This window comes from Beauveria bassiana (genome assembly GCF_000280675.1).
Source record: "Beauveria bassiana ARSEF 2860 unplaced genomic scaffold BBA_S00045, whole genome shotgun sequence".
NCBI lineage: Eukaryota > Fungi > Ascomycota > Sordariomycetes > Hypocreales > Cordycipitaceae > Beauveria > Beauveria bassiana.
This window is the reverse complement of record NW_007930880.1, coordinates 4,875-23,168: the sequence shown is the minus strand read 5'-3', so window position 1 is coordinate 23,168 and position 18,294 is coordinate 4,875. Positions and strand designations below refer to the sequence as shown.

Genomic DNA, 18,294 nt, shown 5'->3' with positions numbered 1-18,294 from the left:
CTGGCAGGACACCTGGCCACAAGCCAGTGCTGACTCCGGGATTTCTGCCCACCACGTGCAGGTCGTCATTCACTGCGACTCGCTGCAACTTTCCCATCACAGCATGCCCCTTTGCGGCATCGCGCACAACTTTTGTTCTGCATACTGCCAACTTTCTATCCCACAGTCCCCGCATGGTTCTCCTTCTACGTCTTTTCGGTATCATTTTTGATCTGATAATTATGCGACCACCGCAAATGCCCCATCGCCGCAACTCTGGGCCCCGTTTGTTGCCCTCCTTCGAATAATGTAGCCGAAAAGAACCGGCCAACTACCAACCTGAGTCATTAGCGAGTTCCATTCTAGCCCACGATAGCCATCAGTTCTCCTCTCTTTGATACACTGAACTGCTAAATGTTCACCGACACCCACATACCACGTCAACGCTAACACCTCCTGTCTCCACGGCGGATGCATCGGCATGTCTACTGGTCTCGCATATGGACCAAGGTGGACATCGCCGCCTTGTGCTCTCGCCCGGCATCGCGGTACGAATTGGCCGATCCATTATTGGCCCTGCTTTTGAGACCAGATGTACTGATAGATGGATATGTACTACCGCTAACGAAACCTACGATGGGGTTGAAGGCCAACCGAGACGCAGTACTTCTCACGAATGGCTTCTCCCAAGCGGCAATCGAAGTAGCCCAACGATTTCGGTTCTATCTATGCTTCTGCCACCATCTGCACAACTACGTCTTAAGAAACCTATACGCAGTCAACGCATGAATAATTTGCGCCACTTGTACCAGCTCCGCAACCTCAACATAGTCATCCGGTCCCCCCATGTTGTGAGGCGTCAGCCCAATAACCACCGACGGGATCCCTGCCGCTCTAAATAACCGCGCATCAGAAGCCCCGACTCGCATATTCACCGTCGCCGGTTCGTCCACCATCAGCCTTATCACCTCTAACGCGTGCCGTGCAATCTCCTCGTCTGTCTGGTGGCGTCCATGACGCTTCGTAGGCCCGCACAATATCGTGTCTTATCCCATCTGTCGGCTCTAGTATTCTCTTGATCTGCTTAATCAGTGTAGCCGTGGACAGGCCCACGGGCAGTCGAATGTCCAGCGATGCAGAAGCCGTCTCTGCTACTAGGTTTGTCGACGTTCCGCCGGATATTGTGCCAATATTCACCGTGATGCTGCCCAAAACAGCTGCCTCGCCGGGTCCTCCTAGGGGCTCCGACACGGGTTTGACCGCCGCGACTGCGTCCTCCACCTCTTTCACGGGCCAAGTCTCAAACTTCTCCAAGGACTTGAGTTGCGAAAGTGCTGCCATCAGCCCGTCAATTGCGTTGCTACCTATGTGAACATGAGCGCCGTGTGCCGCCTTCCCGCCGGCCTCGACTTCGAGCCACGAGAGTCCCTTTTCGCCCGTACGCACGATAATCGGTGACCCAGCATCGCCGCAGATCATGGCATCCGCCTATCCAACCTCTGCGACATGCTTGATGAGATGCGCCGAGCCAAGCTTGCCCATCGTCTCCTCATCCCCAGCTAGTGCAATCACCACCTCGCCACTCCAGCCCACATTGCAACGAGAGAGAGCTTGGGCCGCAATTATGGACGCTGCGAAACCACCCTTCATGTCCGGCACCCCGCACCCATACACGTGCTTGCCATCACTGCTGAGTTCGCCGCTGAATGGATCCAAAGTCCAGCGCCTAGCCTCGCCAGTCGGATAATTGTCAAGGTGGCCACTAAAAACGAGTCGCTTTCCGCGGCGTCCTGAGCGAATTATAGCGATGACATTAATGATGCCTGGACCGGTCTCGATGGTGGAGATGTCGCTTTTTGGTATCAATTGTCGAATTTGATCCGCCGCCACCAAGGCCACAGCGGACACATTGCCTGGTGGACTCGTCGATGGTGTACGGACGAGCTTCTGCGTGAGCGACAGTATACATTCAGCTCTAGCCTCGATCTCGGCCCTGAGCCTATTTTCTAGCGTAATGTATGCCATCTTTCTTTCTCAATGTTTTCTTGCAAGTTCCAAGTCTAACTAACTCCATACAAACCCTGACTCCATGAAGTTGACCCCCACACTCTAACTCTCGGCATGTCACAGCGCCACTTGACGGCGTCACTGTTGGCCTAGGCCAAAAACTGATTCGCCTTGAACTGGTCGTATTCTACCACGGCATCCAACAGGGTCTGCGTGCCGAGAGCACTTTGTTCTCAAATTAGTTCTAAGACCCACGAGTTTCACAGCGGGCAGCACTTACCAGTCTTGTGGTGAGGTATACTCTTCTGGATGGTGACTCACGCCATCCTTGCATGGTACGAAAATCATCGTTGTCGGGCATATCTTGCTCGTGTGTACGCTATCGTGGCCGGCGCCACTCGTCAGATGGCTCCAGCCGTCTTTTCCAACAGCCTTGCTCGCCGCGTTCTCGACCGCCCGGATACAGTCCTTGTCGAACTTGACCGCAGGTGAATACGTGTCCAGCTTCGTCGTGTAGCTCACGCCCTTGCCGTCTTCCTTGGCAATCTTGGCAAAAGACTTGTTAATTTCCTCCACGACAGTTGCAACAACGGAATTCTCTGGATGCCGCACATCCATAGAAAATGAGACATTCGCGGCAATGGTGTTGGTCGACGACGTCGCTGGTATTTTGAAGATACCCGTCGACGCCAACGCCCCGTGGCTCTTGGCAATTTCGTGCGCGCGGGATATCATCTTGGCCGCTGCGAGCAACGGGTCGCTTCTCATGTACAACGGCGTAGTCCCCGTGTGCGAGTCCCGCCCCGTGACGTGAATGGTGAACCATTGATACGCCTGCGAGCCTTGCACGACGCCGATTTTCCTACCAGTGTCTTGCAAGATAGGGCTCTGCTCAATGTGAAGTTCAAAATGCGCACCGAGGGGGTATACCTCGTGAGAGCAAGCCACGGAGCCAATAAGGCCGTGCCGTGCAAGCTCTGACTTGACCGTCTTGTTGTCGTCAAAGACGTCGCGCGTATTCCAGGCTGTGTCGAGCGGTATCTTGCCCGCCCAGACACCAGACGCCATCATGGAGATGGGAAATCGCGCGCCTTCCTCACTAGGCCGCGATCAGCATTTTTCACCTTTTTGTCATTTGCAGTGCATAGCATACTTTGTCCAGTTTACGGCACCGATATCAAAGTGCGTCTCGTAGTTGTTTTCCTGAAGCGTCCGCATCACCTCCACTGCCGCCACCACGCCTAAGATTCCATCATACCGGCCTCCGCGCGGCTGTGTGTCTAGGTGGCTCCCCATGGCAATCATTGGCGCCGACGACTTGGCCTTGCCCCTTTTCTGCGCAAACATGTTGCCGAGCTGGTCGACGGTGACTTTGGCGCGCAGATCCTCCATGGCGCGGCGGAACCACTCCCGGACCGCCTTGTCATCATCTGTCAGCGCGAGACGGTTCATGCCCGTCTGTGTTGGGCCCCTCGCTCACATGTTAGATCTTTTGAAGGTAGATGCAAAGGCGGAAGTTGGATGACCTACTCGCCATAGCGGTTCGCCGAGCCCCATTGGCAGGTGTGGTGCAGGGTTTCGTGCAGACGGTCCGCGTTGATTCGCAGTTTAGGCGCCGCGGCCGAGTACCGCCGCAGGCCACATTCGATCGGGCACAATCGCACAACAGGACGCATTGTGTGTATACTAGACAAGGCCGTCATTGGAAAATAAAGACGAAGATCCCGTTTCACTCGTTCAAGGCAGAGCTTTTATATGTGGTGGGGAAGGCGTAAGGTTTTGATGTTATGGTAGTGTCTGTACGCCCTCTGACATTTTTTTTGGCGCGAGTTGAGGCGCTATGCATCAATGGCGATAAGCCAACGGAGCTGGTTCTGCGCCAGGTAACTTGACTTCATTTCCCTGCTGGCAACGAAAACTTAACCAAAGCAAAATATCTATCGACATCAGTCTTCGAACTCAAGGGCCATGTTCACAATGGTCCGTGTTGCGCCTAGCCTGCTGCCGTTGATTTAGATTTGGATTCTAATCAGTCGTCATTTGGAATGAGAAATGAAAAGTTTCCACGTTATCTCTCAACGACGGCAAATTTTAGCGCCGTCCCGGATTATCAACAGAACATGCCCTTTATGGAAGTCTCACGCAAAGGATGCCAAATAGCGATCATGTCTCGGGTGATGGGCTAATACATATGCAAAGTCATAGGTCAACTGTTTGCTACAGCTTGGTATGACTCCTATCCTGCTTCAAAGGTACATTCTACTGCACCTGGGGGATAGTAGATTCATCGAGCCGTTCGAAAGTATATGTTGTATTTGGGTAACTAAAGTACCCGACCCATACTTGATGTGAAACGATGTAGCTCTTATACTAACTAGCTCAAGCTTGGTCATGCCTCACTTTGCAAGAAAAGTGTGCAACATCATCAAGGGGATCCCTGGTGCGGCGCCATGAAGTTCTCATGTCAATTCAGATTACTTGCACACGCCAGAGGATGCCTGACAAATAACAATCAGCAAAGAAAAAATGTGTACAGTAGTATCATGAAACTTACGCCCTGGTACTGGAGGCAGAAGCCAGAGCAGCAGACGCCCCAGGAGCCATCAGCCTTGCAGCCAGAGCCGTTGTTGATGCAGCGCTTCTCAAGGGGTTCAGCAGCAGCAGAAACGGCAGCAGCGCCCATGGCAATAGCGACGATGGTGGAAAACAGCTTCATGTTCAAAGAGTTGATATATTTGAAAGTTCTGGAGGTTTGCTGAAGTAGAATAGGTTTTTCTTATCGAGTTGGTTTGCTTCTTTTGAGTCTGGGGAAGCGAGGACTTTTATACTCGCAAAGTGTGATCCTTTGCCTTTCGTCTCTCGTATATAACATGTATAACATGTCTCGGATATGACGGCTTCCTCTGAATGATCCTGATACATGAAGCTGTGCTGGATATAATAACGAATTGCAGGAATCGGCTTCGGAAAAGTCTACATTTGCATTCTTCCGACGCATGATATCAGACTGCCTCAATATTCCTTCCTCCGCCCGCATAATTGAACTCTGTGATTCGGTCAAAGAAGAATCAGATGCAGCCTGTTCTCGTACGGCATTTATGTACGGTACAGACCGGGTTTCGACATGCCCTCTAGCTTACGAGCCTTGCATATTTGGTCAACATTTTGGTTCGGACAACCCAACCAGGTTGGAAAACTTCTCTCGTTCCTTGACCGGACACCCCACTTTGATCGCTTGCAAGCTACGAATTGCTAAAGAACAAAATAATAACTCAACGACTTGGGCATAAAATCTAGCTGTTTCAATTATGCGATGACGCAAAGGCCTGCGAATAGTTCATGGACGTGTAGCATCGTCCGTGTGCAGCCATGTGCAGCCGCCACCCGGTGACAGTCGAGTTCTCCAGCGCATCGGAAGCACTTCTACCAGCCTATATAAATATGGTGGATGAATTAATTCTATGTTTGGCGAAATGGAACGCCTTCCGGCCTCCTCCCCTGCCCGCCCTACCCGCTCGGGTGCGGAGGTACGCAAGCTGTACCCGACCTTTGATGTGTCAGACTTGATGCAGCTCACAGCGCTTAATGTAAATGTAGCAGTCGTAACTCTTGTTCCTTGGAGTTGACGAATTGCATGATTGAGGGAGACCGTCTGCTGCCGATGTAGACAGATTCAGCAATGGCTCAAGAGAGCGTCGCATCTCAATCAATTGAGTGGCCTATAAGCGCTGAATGAGATGTGCTGGGTACTGCACTTGGGGCAATAGACCCCAGTGTTTTACCTGCATGCAAATTTGGACAGGAAGATGGAGTCAGGCTTTGACTAAAGGATGGAGACATCAATAGACTTTGACCTCTCCAGACATCGTCCGCTCTTGACCGTGGAATCTACTTGAAGTAAAGTAGACATCTGCACCTGACATAGCATGAGTGAGCCTACGCCACCCTACGATCTTTGTCCCGATCAAAGTCCGAGATCGGCCTTAAATGAGGCTTCAAATCGTGCCTGATGCGTAGTTCAAGGACTCTACTCTACATTGGACGCGACATCGAATGCCATGCAATGTGTGCACAGTAATCGGTCCACTGGTAGCGCCTTGTACCTTGAGCCGGCCGCTTTCTGCCCCGTCGCCTGATGATCTTTTGGATCCGACGTAACGAAGAAAAGAAAGCTACATCGGTGCTGAGCATGCCGCTTCGTTCATTGCCCATTTGCCCATCGAATGGCGTAAAAACGAGGCAGACGGTCATGCAGCCCCCAGACATGGCGCTGCACAGCTTGCATTAGCTCCTAATCGCTACTGTTCCACACGCCGTCGTCCCTCTCCAACGTCTCCGACGGTCCGGGCAAGAGTGTGTATTGCCGTGTCTAGCTTACCAGTCTCGTAAAACGCCGAAATAATTGGATCGGACCAGGGGACAATTGGCATGCGACGGTCGCGTGGACGAACATTATTGCACAAAGCGCCACAGTTGTCTCGAAGTGACAATGGAGCTATTATTACCACATGACCTCAAGGCAAGTTTCTCGAAGGATTCGGGCGCAGGTTCCTATTCCTTTCGCGAAGGCGATGAGCCGAGGCAATAAGCTGCAAAGGAAATAAGAAATCGCGACGAACAGAAGGACTCGAAGAAAAGACCATTCTAGGCAAATGGTACGAGCTCCATCGCGGCTTGCCACAGCTTATCGATTTGTCAAGGTGAGCTCAGGTCAACGCCAAATACCCGCAAGCAAGTCCGGACAGCTACAATGTCGAAATTGTAGTCGGTGCCACCAGCGGCATACAAAAATGCTGCTACTCCAGCTACTTAGCCGGATGCAAGAACTGTTCCCATCACACGAATCACGCTACCTGCATATTGGTCCGCATTGGCGCATCTGCCTGCCACGAAGAGGAAGTCGCTATCTGTACTCCCCAAGCAACTCAAAGAGATGTCGAACGTTTCGTGCGGAGATGATCTAAAATTACTTCTCTAGTTGCGTTTATGGAGAACAGATATAAAACTTCGTGACCGGACAGATTCTGAGAGATTTGCAGATACTTTTGCACCGGACTTCTCTGCCGCAGTAGTGCTTATGGATGGGATGGACTACCACCACGCATCGCTAAGGCAAGAAACACGCTTCGAGGATTCTTGTATCATTCTTTCGGCATATTTATTACAGGGAAGGCGTTTTATACTCGGCTAGGACGATGATATCTCTACAATATTCAGGTGTTGGATTTACACGCTGAAGGCTACCGAAGGAATGCACACCGATCCTCTTGCGGCTCCAGTGACGGTGCTGCAAAGTATCACCTCGATGTTTGTTTCAAGCATAAGCTCGTCGGGACCCAGCTTCTGGTCCTGCTCGGATATCGCAGTCAGCGGGCGGGTACCTGGACGCCAAGAGTGGCCTGCAACCAAGCACTCCCATCGGACAATCGTTGGTTAGGCTTGGCTAACTACGGGAAGCCGGAAGTAACATCCTGCAACATATTGAAAGCGGGCTTTCCCCAGATTAATTCAAGGCATAGGAAAGGCAAGATAATAATTGAGTATTTATTATCCATATATTTTCACCTTTTTATAAGGTGTGGTCATGCCTTTCGCATGCATCGCCGCGACATCTAAGAATATAGACTAGTAGTACTATCAGTGCTGCCGAACTAAAATGGTAAGCTTGCGCGGATAAACTGCTCAATATAGGCTTTCTCTGACAGATGTTAGTGTTTTGAGTCTAGAACTTAACCAATGAACCCGGGCAGTTGACGCTCTGAATTGACACGTCTGTTCACAAAGTCCGGATAGCCAAGCGTGAATTCGACGGCACCGCCGAACCCCGCGTGCCCCGCCAACTCATCTCCTTGTTACATAGGTACCCATCCGCCCCGGCGAATTGCGACTTTGTGATTATTTCGTTCAATGTTGTGTTTCTGTGCTAGGACGAGTAAGGAAGGAGTCTGGGTAGGGCCTCGCAAAGCAGTATTGGGGCGAAATCAGCTGGCGCTTCACTCGATGCAATAGGCCAACATTCAGCGCGACAATACGCAAGTGTTAAAACGCGATGAACCAAGTTTATATGTTCAAACGAGATGGAGCACTGCAGCTAGGGGCAGGCACGTCTGCGAGGAATCAATAATCCATTTCGTCCATGCAGCTCCCTCTCCACTTATCATCACGAGCCACAGTGTCATCAGCAAGAGTGTGCGTAGTCTCATGGTCTTCAACATAATCTATACTAACTAGACTGTGAAACGGTACTCGGGATGACTGTGACCCAAGGTCCATTTCTCATCCTCTGTAGCGTCGGCAAGTCGGTCATCTCGTTGACCCTCGTCCCTGGCCCTGTTCTCTCTTCGAAGATAGAGTGTGGTCACTCCAATTGTAAGGAATAGAATACAGGATCCCCCAAAGTTAACCAAATGACCTTTCACATAACGAGGCGCGTCCGTAGCAAGATACGTCCATGTCGCGATAATTGATCCAATGTTCCCTTCACCAACCACATAAGCGCCCACTATGACCCGCACGCTTGGCCCTGCCGAGTTGCTCATCACCCAAGCAAGTAGAATCGGCGAGCAGGAAAAGGTCGCCGACGTGGTGAGGAAAAAAGCGAAATAGCGAACAGCAGTTGATGAGGCAAGAGCAAGCATGAGGAAGCCAGCCATCATCAAAGGCGACAGCAGAAGCAACACCATGCCGCGAGTTTGGAAACGATCTGATGCAAAGCATGCCGCTATGCAGATACATGCTGCAACCGTGTAAGGCGGTACCGTAAGCAACTGCGCCTGGGTAGACGTATAGCCCATGGATTTAAGCAGAGAGGGCTGTTTTTTGTAGAGCGACAATGTTAGCTAGGCCAGACGCGTTCAAAACTTTGATGCATGACAATAGTGGAGTTTGACACATACCATGAAGAGTGATAATGCTGTCATTGATAGCAGAGTCATCATGATCGCAAGTGACACCAGCTGCGTATTTGCATTCCATAGCGCTCTCTTCATGACAGACAGACTCCATGCACCGAGATCTTTCCCTCCAACCATCATTTTATTTTCTTGGTCAATTCGTCTGATCGCAACTTCTTTTTCGGCGTGGGTGAGGAAGCTCGCCTCGGCCGCCGACGCCGGCATATACCAGTAGACGAGACCAGACACAATAATGGTCATCAAGCCCTCGACGAGAAATATCCAGCGCCAACGCTCAAACATGCCAGTTTTCGGGACATTGCCCAAGGCGCTGCCAAGGAGGCCCCCAAAAGCGCCTGCGACAGATCCACCAACGGCTTTAATTCCCCAGCGAGAGGCCATTTCATGTCTCCGATAGAACTGTGAATAGGTATAGAGGAGGCCTGGCTGAACACCTAAGAAAGCCAACATCCGTCACCGTGTCACCGTGAGCTCTTCCTTCCATTTGAATGAAAGTGGGCGAGGACCAAGGGAGGAGAGTGCACTAACCTGCTTCAAACATGCCAAGTAGCAGTCGGCAGCCAAGGACACCTGGGTAATTGTGCGTAAATGATGTGCCAACAGTTGCCGCTCCAAAACCAAATGTAATGAAGCTAAGCCAAAGACGAGGACCGAATTTTTGGCACATGAGGTTTGCGGGTATCTCAAACACTATGTAAGTGACGAAGAAGAGAGCAAGCACAACATTGAAGCGCTTTCCCGAAAGATCAGTATCCTCCCTCAGTCCAAGCACCACGGCATTGCTCATATTGCTACGGTCAATCGTGGACAATATGTGCACAGCAATACCCAGAGGCAGAACTCGCCTGTCGAATTTGTGTCGGATGACTCTTTCAAGCCCAATTTGTTGAGCCTCAATACCTAACTCCACAGGTTGGGTGCCGACGTGTACATCACCAGCACCTACGCTAGCTTTTATGGATTGAACCTCCATCGTGCGGCTGTAGATTCTTATTTCGTAGTACCGTGCTTTTGTATTTTTTCTTGCTGAAGACGAACCTCGAGTACCAGTCGGAGCCACACTAAGGAAGAGGCCAAGTAATCCTATATCTAATCAATTGGACAGAAGTCCGCGTTGTATTCGCAGATGAGGAGATGGATGAGCCACAGTGTTAATCGGAATTTCCGATCTCATCTGACCTAGTCTCGGGCTGGGATCGGGGCTGTACAAAGCATCGTCCAAGTAGATGGTAGTCTCTTCGTGCTGCGACATCGGAGCTTTGCAAGTGTGTGACCGAATTTGGTGCTCTCAAGGGTAATACAGCCTTGGAGGACGAGCCGTGTCTGCACATCTTGTATTGAGAACATCAGCCTCCGGTGTACAGGCCACACTTCAAGACGCTGGCAAGGACTGCATTGCAAACTCCACTAGGAGACCACACCACGACCGCCAGCTTACTGTGAATTGTGGCTTGATGGAAGTTGATAGTCTTATATAGTTGGACTGCATCAAACAAGGCATGGAGGTGCTCAGTACAGGCAGCACGGTGATCTAGTGGCCTTAACTAGCTTTTATAGTTTTCTATGTATTTGATATTTCTTCCCGAATAGTAGCGGGAACCCTTGCTTTATGTCGCCCAATCTAAATTATTGTTGATCAATCTATTTTCATGCTCTAAACTAGAGACGAAGTGAAATCTGTGTCATAGGCGGGCCGCATTCCCCTGCAACTTCATTTCCAGGGGCAGAAGCCCCTCATTCCCACCTATCCATGCGACATCCCGCCACAAACTTAGTGAACGCAGACCGATTTGAACGAGATCCGTCTAGTGGGTGTAAATGATCGGGAGAACGACACCCGACCGAGGGACCGCTCGGGGACAGGACCTTGGCTTCGGGAGCGACCGAAATCATCAACTACGCCATGTCAACACGCATAGTACACAACATTCGTAGAGAAGGCCTGTTTTTAGTCGCCAGAGGGTCACTGCCCGACAATGATACACTGGGCGGTGCAACAGCGGCGCCTCTAATAAAGCCAGCGTAGGCACAAAAAAAAAACGCTCTTAGTATTATCCTTTGATTACCGAAAGAGAGAAACGCTTATCCGGCCTCTGTTTAGAGTGGTGTCGCGACTAATGGTATTTCTCTTTCTAAATCCACACCCCTCAGCAACGGACATTCACTCACCCTGTTCTGCTTAGGCCGGGTTCACGAGTTGCCACAATCGGAACCTGGTGTGCCTGGCTATGCCGCAATGTAAGCCCCGCGCACTACTTGCTTTGTCCTCCGCGCGACCGGCCGGAGTGGCGCGCTCCACGACCGCTGGGCCCGTCGGGACATTCGGCAGGCGTCAGCAGAGGGCAGTGATCAAGTGAAAGCCGGCCTGTCCCAGTAAATTACTGTTCGAATACAGCACAGAGATTGCTACATGGTGTACTCATAATTAAATCGCACTTCTACGTATGCGATCATAGCGATCGAGCCCCCAAAAGGAAGGGCCACGACAACCTTACAGGGCCGACACTAGCGAAAGCACTTTCGCCTAGTTAACATAGGTACTGTAACGTTACAGTACTGCAAACGACGGATATTTGAACACAACTGGCAAAGATAAGGGAGTGGCTACAAAGTAGTGTATAGATTTATAATTTAAATATTTCTTTTTAACATACGCCCATGATACAATTTATATGGACGTGGAAAGCTACTCGACGTGAAAAGATGAAGCGGTTTCGCGAAGCTTTAGTAAGCGGAGCGCTCTTGATTCCAGGTTAGATAGACAGTGTTGACATGCTCTTGTGTCAAGTCATACTAATGATATTCCAGCCTACGCGATCGTGGCTGTGCCTGAGATTCCCTTAAAAGTCTCTCCCGGTGTTTTCTCTCTTCAGAACTTGAATTCCATCTTACTCGACCCTCGATACGCGAATGCGACAGATTCTGACGGCCAGACACTCGTGCCACCAACATTATCTGAATTCACTTATACTTTTCAGGAGGACCTCGAGTCTACTTTCGGATTACAGATTCCGGTTCAGAGCAGCGAAACTGCTACAGAGGGGTCGATTTTCATCACATTAAGCAATGACACGGCCAAATTTTACGGACGCTGCTGGAAGAGCCACATCCGAGGGCTATCAGTTAGAGATCGGTGAGGCTGTGACTATTTCTGGCGTAAGTCCGCTAGGGGCATGGTGGGGGACTCGTTCTGTGCTGCAACTAGCAGTTCTCAATGAAAAAAAGCTTAGCTATGGAATTGCGACGGATTCTCCGGGATGGGCTAATCGTGGATTGATGGTATGGCTTTTGACAGTTGCCTTTTCAACCAGACATTACTAACAATCGATAGCTTGATGCGGGTAGGCATTACTATCCCCCGAATTTTATTCAGGAATTGTGTTCCTACCTATCCTTCTTTAAGCAAAACACACTGCAGCTTCACATGAGCGACAATCTAAATAATTACCCTCAACGCTATTCGAAGGAACAAACCCTGAACCTCTACAGTGCATTTCGCCCTTGGTCCGACAATCCAGCCTTGGCGGGGTTGAGCCCTTTGAAGAATGAATCATACTCGAGACAAGACTTGGAAGACATGCAAAGGGCTTGTGCTGCTAGAGGAGTGACGATTGTACCCGAAATCGAGGCCCCAGGACATGCGCTTTCTATTGTCAAATGGAAACCTCAGCTAGGACTCGAGGATATGAGCATGCTCAATATTTCTCATCCCGAGACAATACCAGCTGTAAAGATGATCTGGTCCGCATTCTTATCCTGGTTTCACTCGAAGACGGTGCACATTGGTGCTGATGAATACGACAAAAGACATATTCGAGACTACGCCCGATTTGTTATGAGATAGCAGAGCATATTCTCAGCGAGTCAGGGAAGAAAGTTCGAATTTGGGGTACTTTTACTCCGTCACAGGGATCTAACGTGTCGAAGAATGTGATGCAACAGCATTGGGCAAACTATGATGACAATGCTTACTGGGACTTCATCAAGAATGGTTATCAAGTCTTGAATGCTTACAACTATTTTTACATTGTCAACAAATGGTCGGCGACGTATATGCCACCCTTATACAAGTCAAAGGCGTTTACTAGCAGTCCCAGCCATGGCCAGTTTTCGCCCAACATTTTTGACATCACCAATGTTGCCAACAATCCGCCACGCAGTGACCCAAACGTGCATGGGCACTTGGTCTGCCTTTGGAACGATTGGGGCCCTAACGGCACAACTGTTCTTGAAGCGTTTCATACTTTCGCGACGCGTTGCCTGCCATGGCAGATAAGCAATGGGGAGGCAATCTAACGGAAGCTCAGTACGACAAAGTCATGGAGAGCTTGCAAGCCTCAGCCCCTGGTCAAAATTTGGAACGCAGAATCAAGTCCAAGACGAGCACTATATTGGATTACCGTTTTTTAGCATCCACATATGATCGAAACGATGTAGAGGATTATTCAGGAAACAACTACCACGGCAAAATTCAAGGCTATGGCTGCCGAACTATGAACGAATCCATTCAATTCTCAGGCGATTGTTGGATCGAGACACCGCTAGGCAGCAAAGGACGCGATTATACATTAAGCTTCTCAGTGAAACCGCAACAACGTCAAGGGAAGCTTTTTGATGGTCCCGACTCAACACTGACATTTGATCATCAAAATCTTACAATGATCAGCGGCGGCATTTTCTACAAGGTCAATTATACCTTGCCTCTTGATACTTGGACAGATGTCAATATTAGCCGGAAGAATGAAAGAACATTTCTTAGTGTATCGGGCGGCAAGAAAATTAAGTTTCTCACTATCCTAGGCATATGGGGTCAAAGGTTTGTTTGGGCTCCAATGGCATTCGAAGCACCGGTTGCGCGTATTGGCTCAAGATTTATTGGTAAAATCGGGAAAGTCACTCTTATTGACAAGGCACTGTAATCTCGAAGGTCTATACGTTGAGTTATCTTTAGCAAAGAGATATTCAAAAGATTGTGAGTAGTAAGCTATTTATATCGTTCACTTCTTTTCTTCTACTTCGACATATCCGACGTGCTCAGTTCTTCTAAATAATGAGCTTAGCCGCTTTATTCTATGCCGAACCCTCGTAACCTACCTCGGCCCTATATAGTGATAAAGACTAATTAATCTAACACAGGCCATTTTAAAGATCTTGTACCTAGGTATAGCCTAGATAAATTATGACTATACTTTGCTATTACTAGTAATACATAATCGTGCTATAAGGTCTTCGAAATTATACCCTATTCCCACTAAATGATTAAGCCGGGCTCTTACTATGATATTTCAAGAGTATAGAGAGCTGCGCGCCGTTTACACTCGCGTAACCCTTCCCCCTTCTTGACTTGCCTTCCTTTCTATCTTCGCCTACATTACCATTACGTCAACATCTGTCACACGACCAGCGGTCGCAATGCACCTCGTTCTACGCGCATTATTGAAGCCGGAGGTATTGGGGGGAAGGCAACTTATACTACGAGTACCAAAGCTCGCGTGGCGTCGGGCGATTAGCTAGCTAAGGAAAGGATCTCCGTAAGGCTAACCTAAAACCAGGACATCAATGAATGTGTACCATGCGAATTTTGTCTGGTATATCGCAGTGGTTACCTTGTCGGGTAAGTTTGGCCACCCTTAGGCTCAGCCGCACCGCTAGAATGCCTCGCTTCTTAGTCCGTGATGGGAGTCACGTCGGGTGCTTAACTCCCATATGGAAACCTTGACTTCTTCTCTTTATCTAAATTCTCAACAGACCTGTTCAAAATGACACACTTATTTAATGGGTTACGGATATTTTTTCGGCCGCTGCTAGTTGGGCTCTTTAACACCACCATCTCCTGGAGCATGAGATGGCGCGTCTTGGTCCTGCAACAGTTCGTCTTCCTGACGTACACAATCCCAGCGGCACCGTACCTCTTTTCACGCCCTTTCGTCACTGAATACCTCCCCGTCTTTCCCAACCGCTCTGTCCGCGCACTTGTGTTCAAAGGCAAGGGAAAAGGAAACGGCCGCAAGCTGCGCCCGCTGCATATTGACATTCACGGAGGCGCCTTTGTCGGCGGCCTGGCCGAACAAGATGCACGCATATGTGAGATGTGGGCAAATGAAACGGGCGCCATTGTTCTTAGTATCACCTATCGTTTTGCTCCCGAGCATGTGTTCCCGGCGGCCATCGACGATGTTGATGCGACCGTGCAGTGGATCAAAGACAACGCAGAGAGCCGATGGGGAGCTGATCCTACACTCTTATATTATTATTATTAAGATACTTAAATTATTTACTAATAAGTAGCTATATACTATCACTTATTCTAAGTGTCGGTACTATAAGGCGACAGTTTCCTAACTAGTGTTTTTACGCTATAAAAAAAAACCTAGGGAGTAGTGATAATTATTAGGCATAGTAGGTAATAATAAATAATAAGTAAGTGATTTCCTTACTTTTATTACTTTTAAAAAACTAAGGGTAATAATAATTTTAAACCTAGGTTAGAGTTAGTAATAATTTCTTAGGTATTAGGGTAGGATATTTTTAAGTATTAATATTTTTATTATATTAAGCTATAATATTTCCTACTTATAATATTTCTTACTTATAATATTTCTTACCTATAATATTTCCTACTTATAATACTTCCTATATATAATATTTTTATAAAGAATTACTTATATAATAAATTATATATAAAGTAATTTATAATAATATTTATAGTAATAAAGGTAATAGCCTTTACTTATTTTATTAGTAATAATATTTTCTTTACTTCTAAACTAGTAATATTTACCCTTATATAATTAATTTCTTTTTATAGTAGTTATAGAAATAATAATAGTTAGGGGTAAAAAAAAATATATATTTCTTCTCTATATAGATATAATAGTTCCTAATATTAAAATAAAAGTATTTATAACTAATACTAATATTATATAAGACCTTATTATTAATAAGTAATATTATATACTAATATACTAATTATATTAAATTAGAGTATTAGGTTCTAAGGTTAAGATATATTTCCTAACTATACTATATAGACTATTACGCCTAGAATATTAAAAATTACACTAATAGGTAATTAAGTAAGATATTATATAAACTAGTAAGGATATTATTAATAATATATATTTCCTAATTAATTAGTAGCCTATCCCTAAACTTAGGGACCTTATTAAGAATAGACTTTAATATAAGGTAATACTTAAATATAACTATATTACTAAGGATAAAAGACATATCTAAGAGTATATATAAAAGGAATATAGTAAAAACTACTAGGGTATATAGAGAAGGCTATATAAGAATATACTAAACAAAGAGGGTCTACTATAAATTAAAGGTATACTTTTCTAGTAACTATTTCTATCTAGGCCTAGTAACTAATATTTCTAAGTCTAAGCATAGGTAAGATAAATAGCTAAATAAGCTAATACTAAAGATATAACTATATTATTTTATACTAAGATTAATATAAAAAAGTAAGGCTATATAAATATTACTAAGCTTAATAAGTATAACACCCCTAACTAATAGCTATTACGTCTTAGCTCTACTATATATCTTAAAGGTCTACTAGCTAAGAAATAAGATATTTATATACTTACTAGTTTATATAACCTAGATAATAATAACCTAAAGGTTAATAAGCTAGTTAATACTATTACTACTATTCTTTACTATATTATTATTAAGGCTAAAGTATATATTAACTAAGAGCTAGTTAATAAGAATATATTATTTAAAGTTAATAGGCGCTAGGTTAATATAGAGGCTAGTAAACTATTTTACTTTTATTATATATACTATACTTATATTAGGTATATAATAATTATATAAAGGCTTATTATATACCTTATCTAATATAAATACTAAGATAAGTATTTACGCCCTAGACCACCTTTTAAGTTTATAGCTAACTAAGAAGAAAACTTCTTAGTATTATACTATTTCCTATAATAAGTAATATAAGTAAAAAATAAGTCTAGCCTTACCTAAAAAGCCCTTAAGAATATAGAGAGGTAAATAGTTAAGCTATAGGATAATATAATATAATACACACTATAATTAAATTATAATAATATTATTATTAGCTTCTTTACTATACTTAGTATATAACCTAATAATAGATAAGTAGACTTCTATAACTTTATATTAAAGCTATCTACTATTATTTATATTATATAGCTCCTTATTATTAAGTTAGTATACTAGTAATAGTAAGTTAATATTAAAGATATAATAAATACTAAGATCCTAATAGAGTAGGTAAAGCTAGACATACCACCTATATTTATTAAGGTTAAAGAAATAGCTATAATATACCTAGTTCTTAGTAATAATAAGTAAGGAGTAACACCTATATAATATCTCTATTAACTACGTAACTATAGCTTTAAGGCCTTTACTACTACACTAATACTAGGATATCTTTACTAGGAAGGTGAGGATCTTATTTACTATAACCTCTACTTTAATATTAAGGGAGTTAAGGCCACTATTATAAACACTTTATAATAAGCTTATAAACTACTATTTAACTTACTACTATTTATAACTAATCCCTAATAAGCTTTATTATCTTATAATAGTAAAGACTAAGAGGTTAAAGCCTTTAACTATATAGAAAATATATAAGGTAGAAGTATCTTACTATATATCTTATAAGAAACTATCTTTAACACTATAAACTAGGATATAGTTAGCTACTCTATAAAAAACTCCCTTATTAATATAAGCCCTAATAATAATAAGTAGCTATTTACTAGAGTATAGTAAAATAAGCTAATATATTCTTACTTTATATTAACTAAGGAGGTAACTATCTTAAAGCTATACCCCTACACTATGTATATATATAGCTAGTCTATAAAGTAGTTCCTTAAGCTCCTCCTATACTTTATTTATATAATATATAGTTAGCTAGTATATAATACTAAGATACTTAGTATTAGACACACTAATTCTAATAATAAGGGGGTTAAGAATATATTTATTAACTATAGTACTATTATAATAGTTATATTACTATATAAGGGCTATAGCTATTCTACTAAGGAGAAGGTTATTTATAGGTTCCTCCCCTACCTAGTTAGTAAGCTCCTAGTATACTTTCTATAGCTTATCCTCCTCTTCTAGTAGGTATTATAATATAATATATAAGATATAGAGAAGAGTAGTAATTTCCTATAGCCTACTAAGCTTAAGGAGGATAGTAATATAGATAATAAGCCTAACTACCTACGCCCTAACCTTACCGCCTAGTATTAAGGTAGAAATAGTAATAATAATTTTAATATTAATAATAAGCTAAGGCTAGAGGCTAGCTATAAGAGGCAGCTATATAATTACGCTATAACTACTCCCTATAATAGCCTAGCTAGGATATAGTCCTTAACCTAGG

At 45.2% G+C, this 18,294-nt stretch overlaps 5 protein-coding genes across 5 annotated transcripts; 1 reads left to right on the top strand and 4 right to left on the bottom strand.

Moving 5' to 3' along the window:
• Nucleotides 1-888: 888 nt before the first annotated feature.
• Nucleotides 889-1,458, bottom strand: BBA_09082 (acetylornithine deacetylase; the record flags this gene model as incomplete). Its single annotated transcript, XM_008604179.1, has 1 exon — nt 889-1,458. The coding sequence occupies one exon, from the start codon at nt 1,456-1,458 to the stop codon at nt 889-891; it is 570 nt and encodes a 189-aa protein (XP_008602401.1).
• A 677-nt stretch (nt 1,459-2,135) lies between these two features.
• Nucleotides 2,136-3,662, bottom strand: BBA_09081 (beta-alanine synthase; the record flags this gene model as incomplete). Its single annotated transcript, XM_008604178.1, has 4 exons — nt 2,136-2,211; nt 2,267-3,085; nt 3,140-3,457; nt 3,517-3,662. The coding sequence occupies 4 exons, from the start codon at nt 3,660-3,662 to the stop codon at nt 2,136-2,138; spliced, it is 1,359 nt and encodes a 452-aa protein (XP_008602400.1).
• A 798-nt stretch (nt 3,663-4,460) lies between these two features.
• On the bottom strand, nt 4,461-4,702 carry BBA_09080 (uncharacterized protein; the record flags this gene model as incomplete). The annotated part of the gene is made up of 2 exons (XM_008604177.1): nt 4,461-4,484; nt 4,541-4,702. 2 exons carry the CDS (start codon nt 4,700-4,702, stop codon nt 4,461-4,463), a joined length of 186 nt encoding a protein of 61 aa, XP_008602399.1.
• Nucleotides 4,703-8,213: 3,511 nt separating this feature from the next.
• Nucleotides 8,214-10,401, bottom strand: BBA_09079 (major facilitator superfamily protein; the record flags this gene model as incomplete). Its single annotated transcript, XM_008604176.1, has 5 exons — nt 8,214-8,798; nt 8,883-9,334; nt 9,429-9,880; nt 9,939-9,961; nt 10,339-10,401. 5 exons carry the CDS (start codon nt 10,399-10,401, stop codon nt 8,214-8,216), a joined length of 1,575 nt encoding a protein of 524 aa, XP_008602398.1.
• Nucleotides 10,402-11,966: 1,565 nt separating this feature from the next.
• Nucleotides 11,967-17,492, top strand: BBA_09078 (beta-hexosaminidase; the record flags this gene model as incomplete). The annotated part of the gene is made up of 21 exons (XM_008604175.1): nt 11,967-12,056; nt 12,232-12,732; nt 12,810-13,085; nt 13,208-13,716; nt 13,852-13,872; nt 14,453-14,514; nt 14,649-15,088; nt 15,304-15,320; nt 15,385-15,390; nt 15,609-15,616; nt 15,829-15,844; nt 15,884-15,899; nt 15,969-15,976; nt 16,288-16,298; nt 16,516-16,532; nt 16,587-16,592; nt 17,098-17,110; nt 17,155; nt 17,228-17,236; nt 17,317-17,334; nt 17,483-17,492. 21 exons carry the CDS (start codon nt 11,967-11,969, stop codon nt 17,490-17,492), a joined length of 2,055 nt encoding a protein of 684 aa, XP_008602397.1.
• Nucleotides 17,493-18,294: the final 802 nt, after the last annotated feature.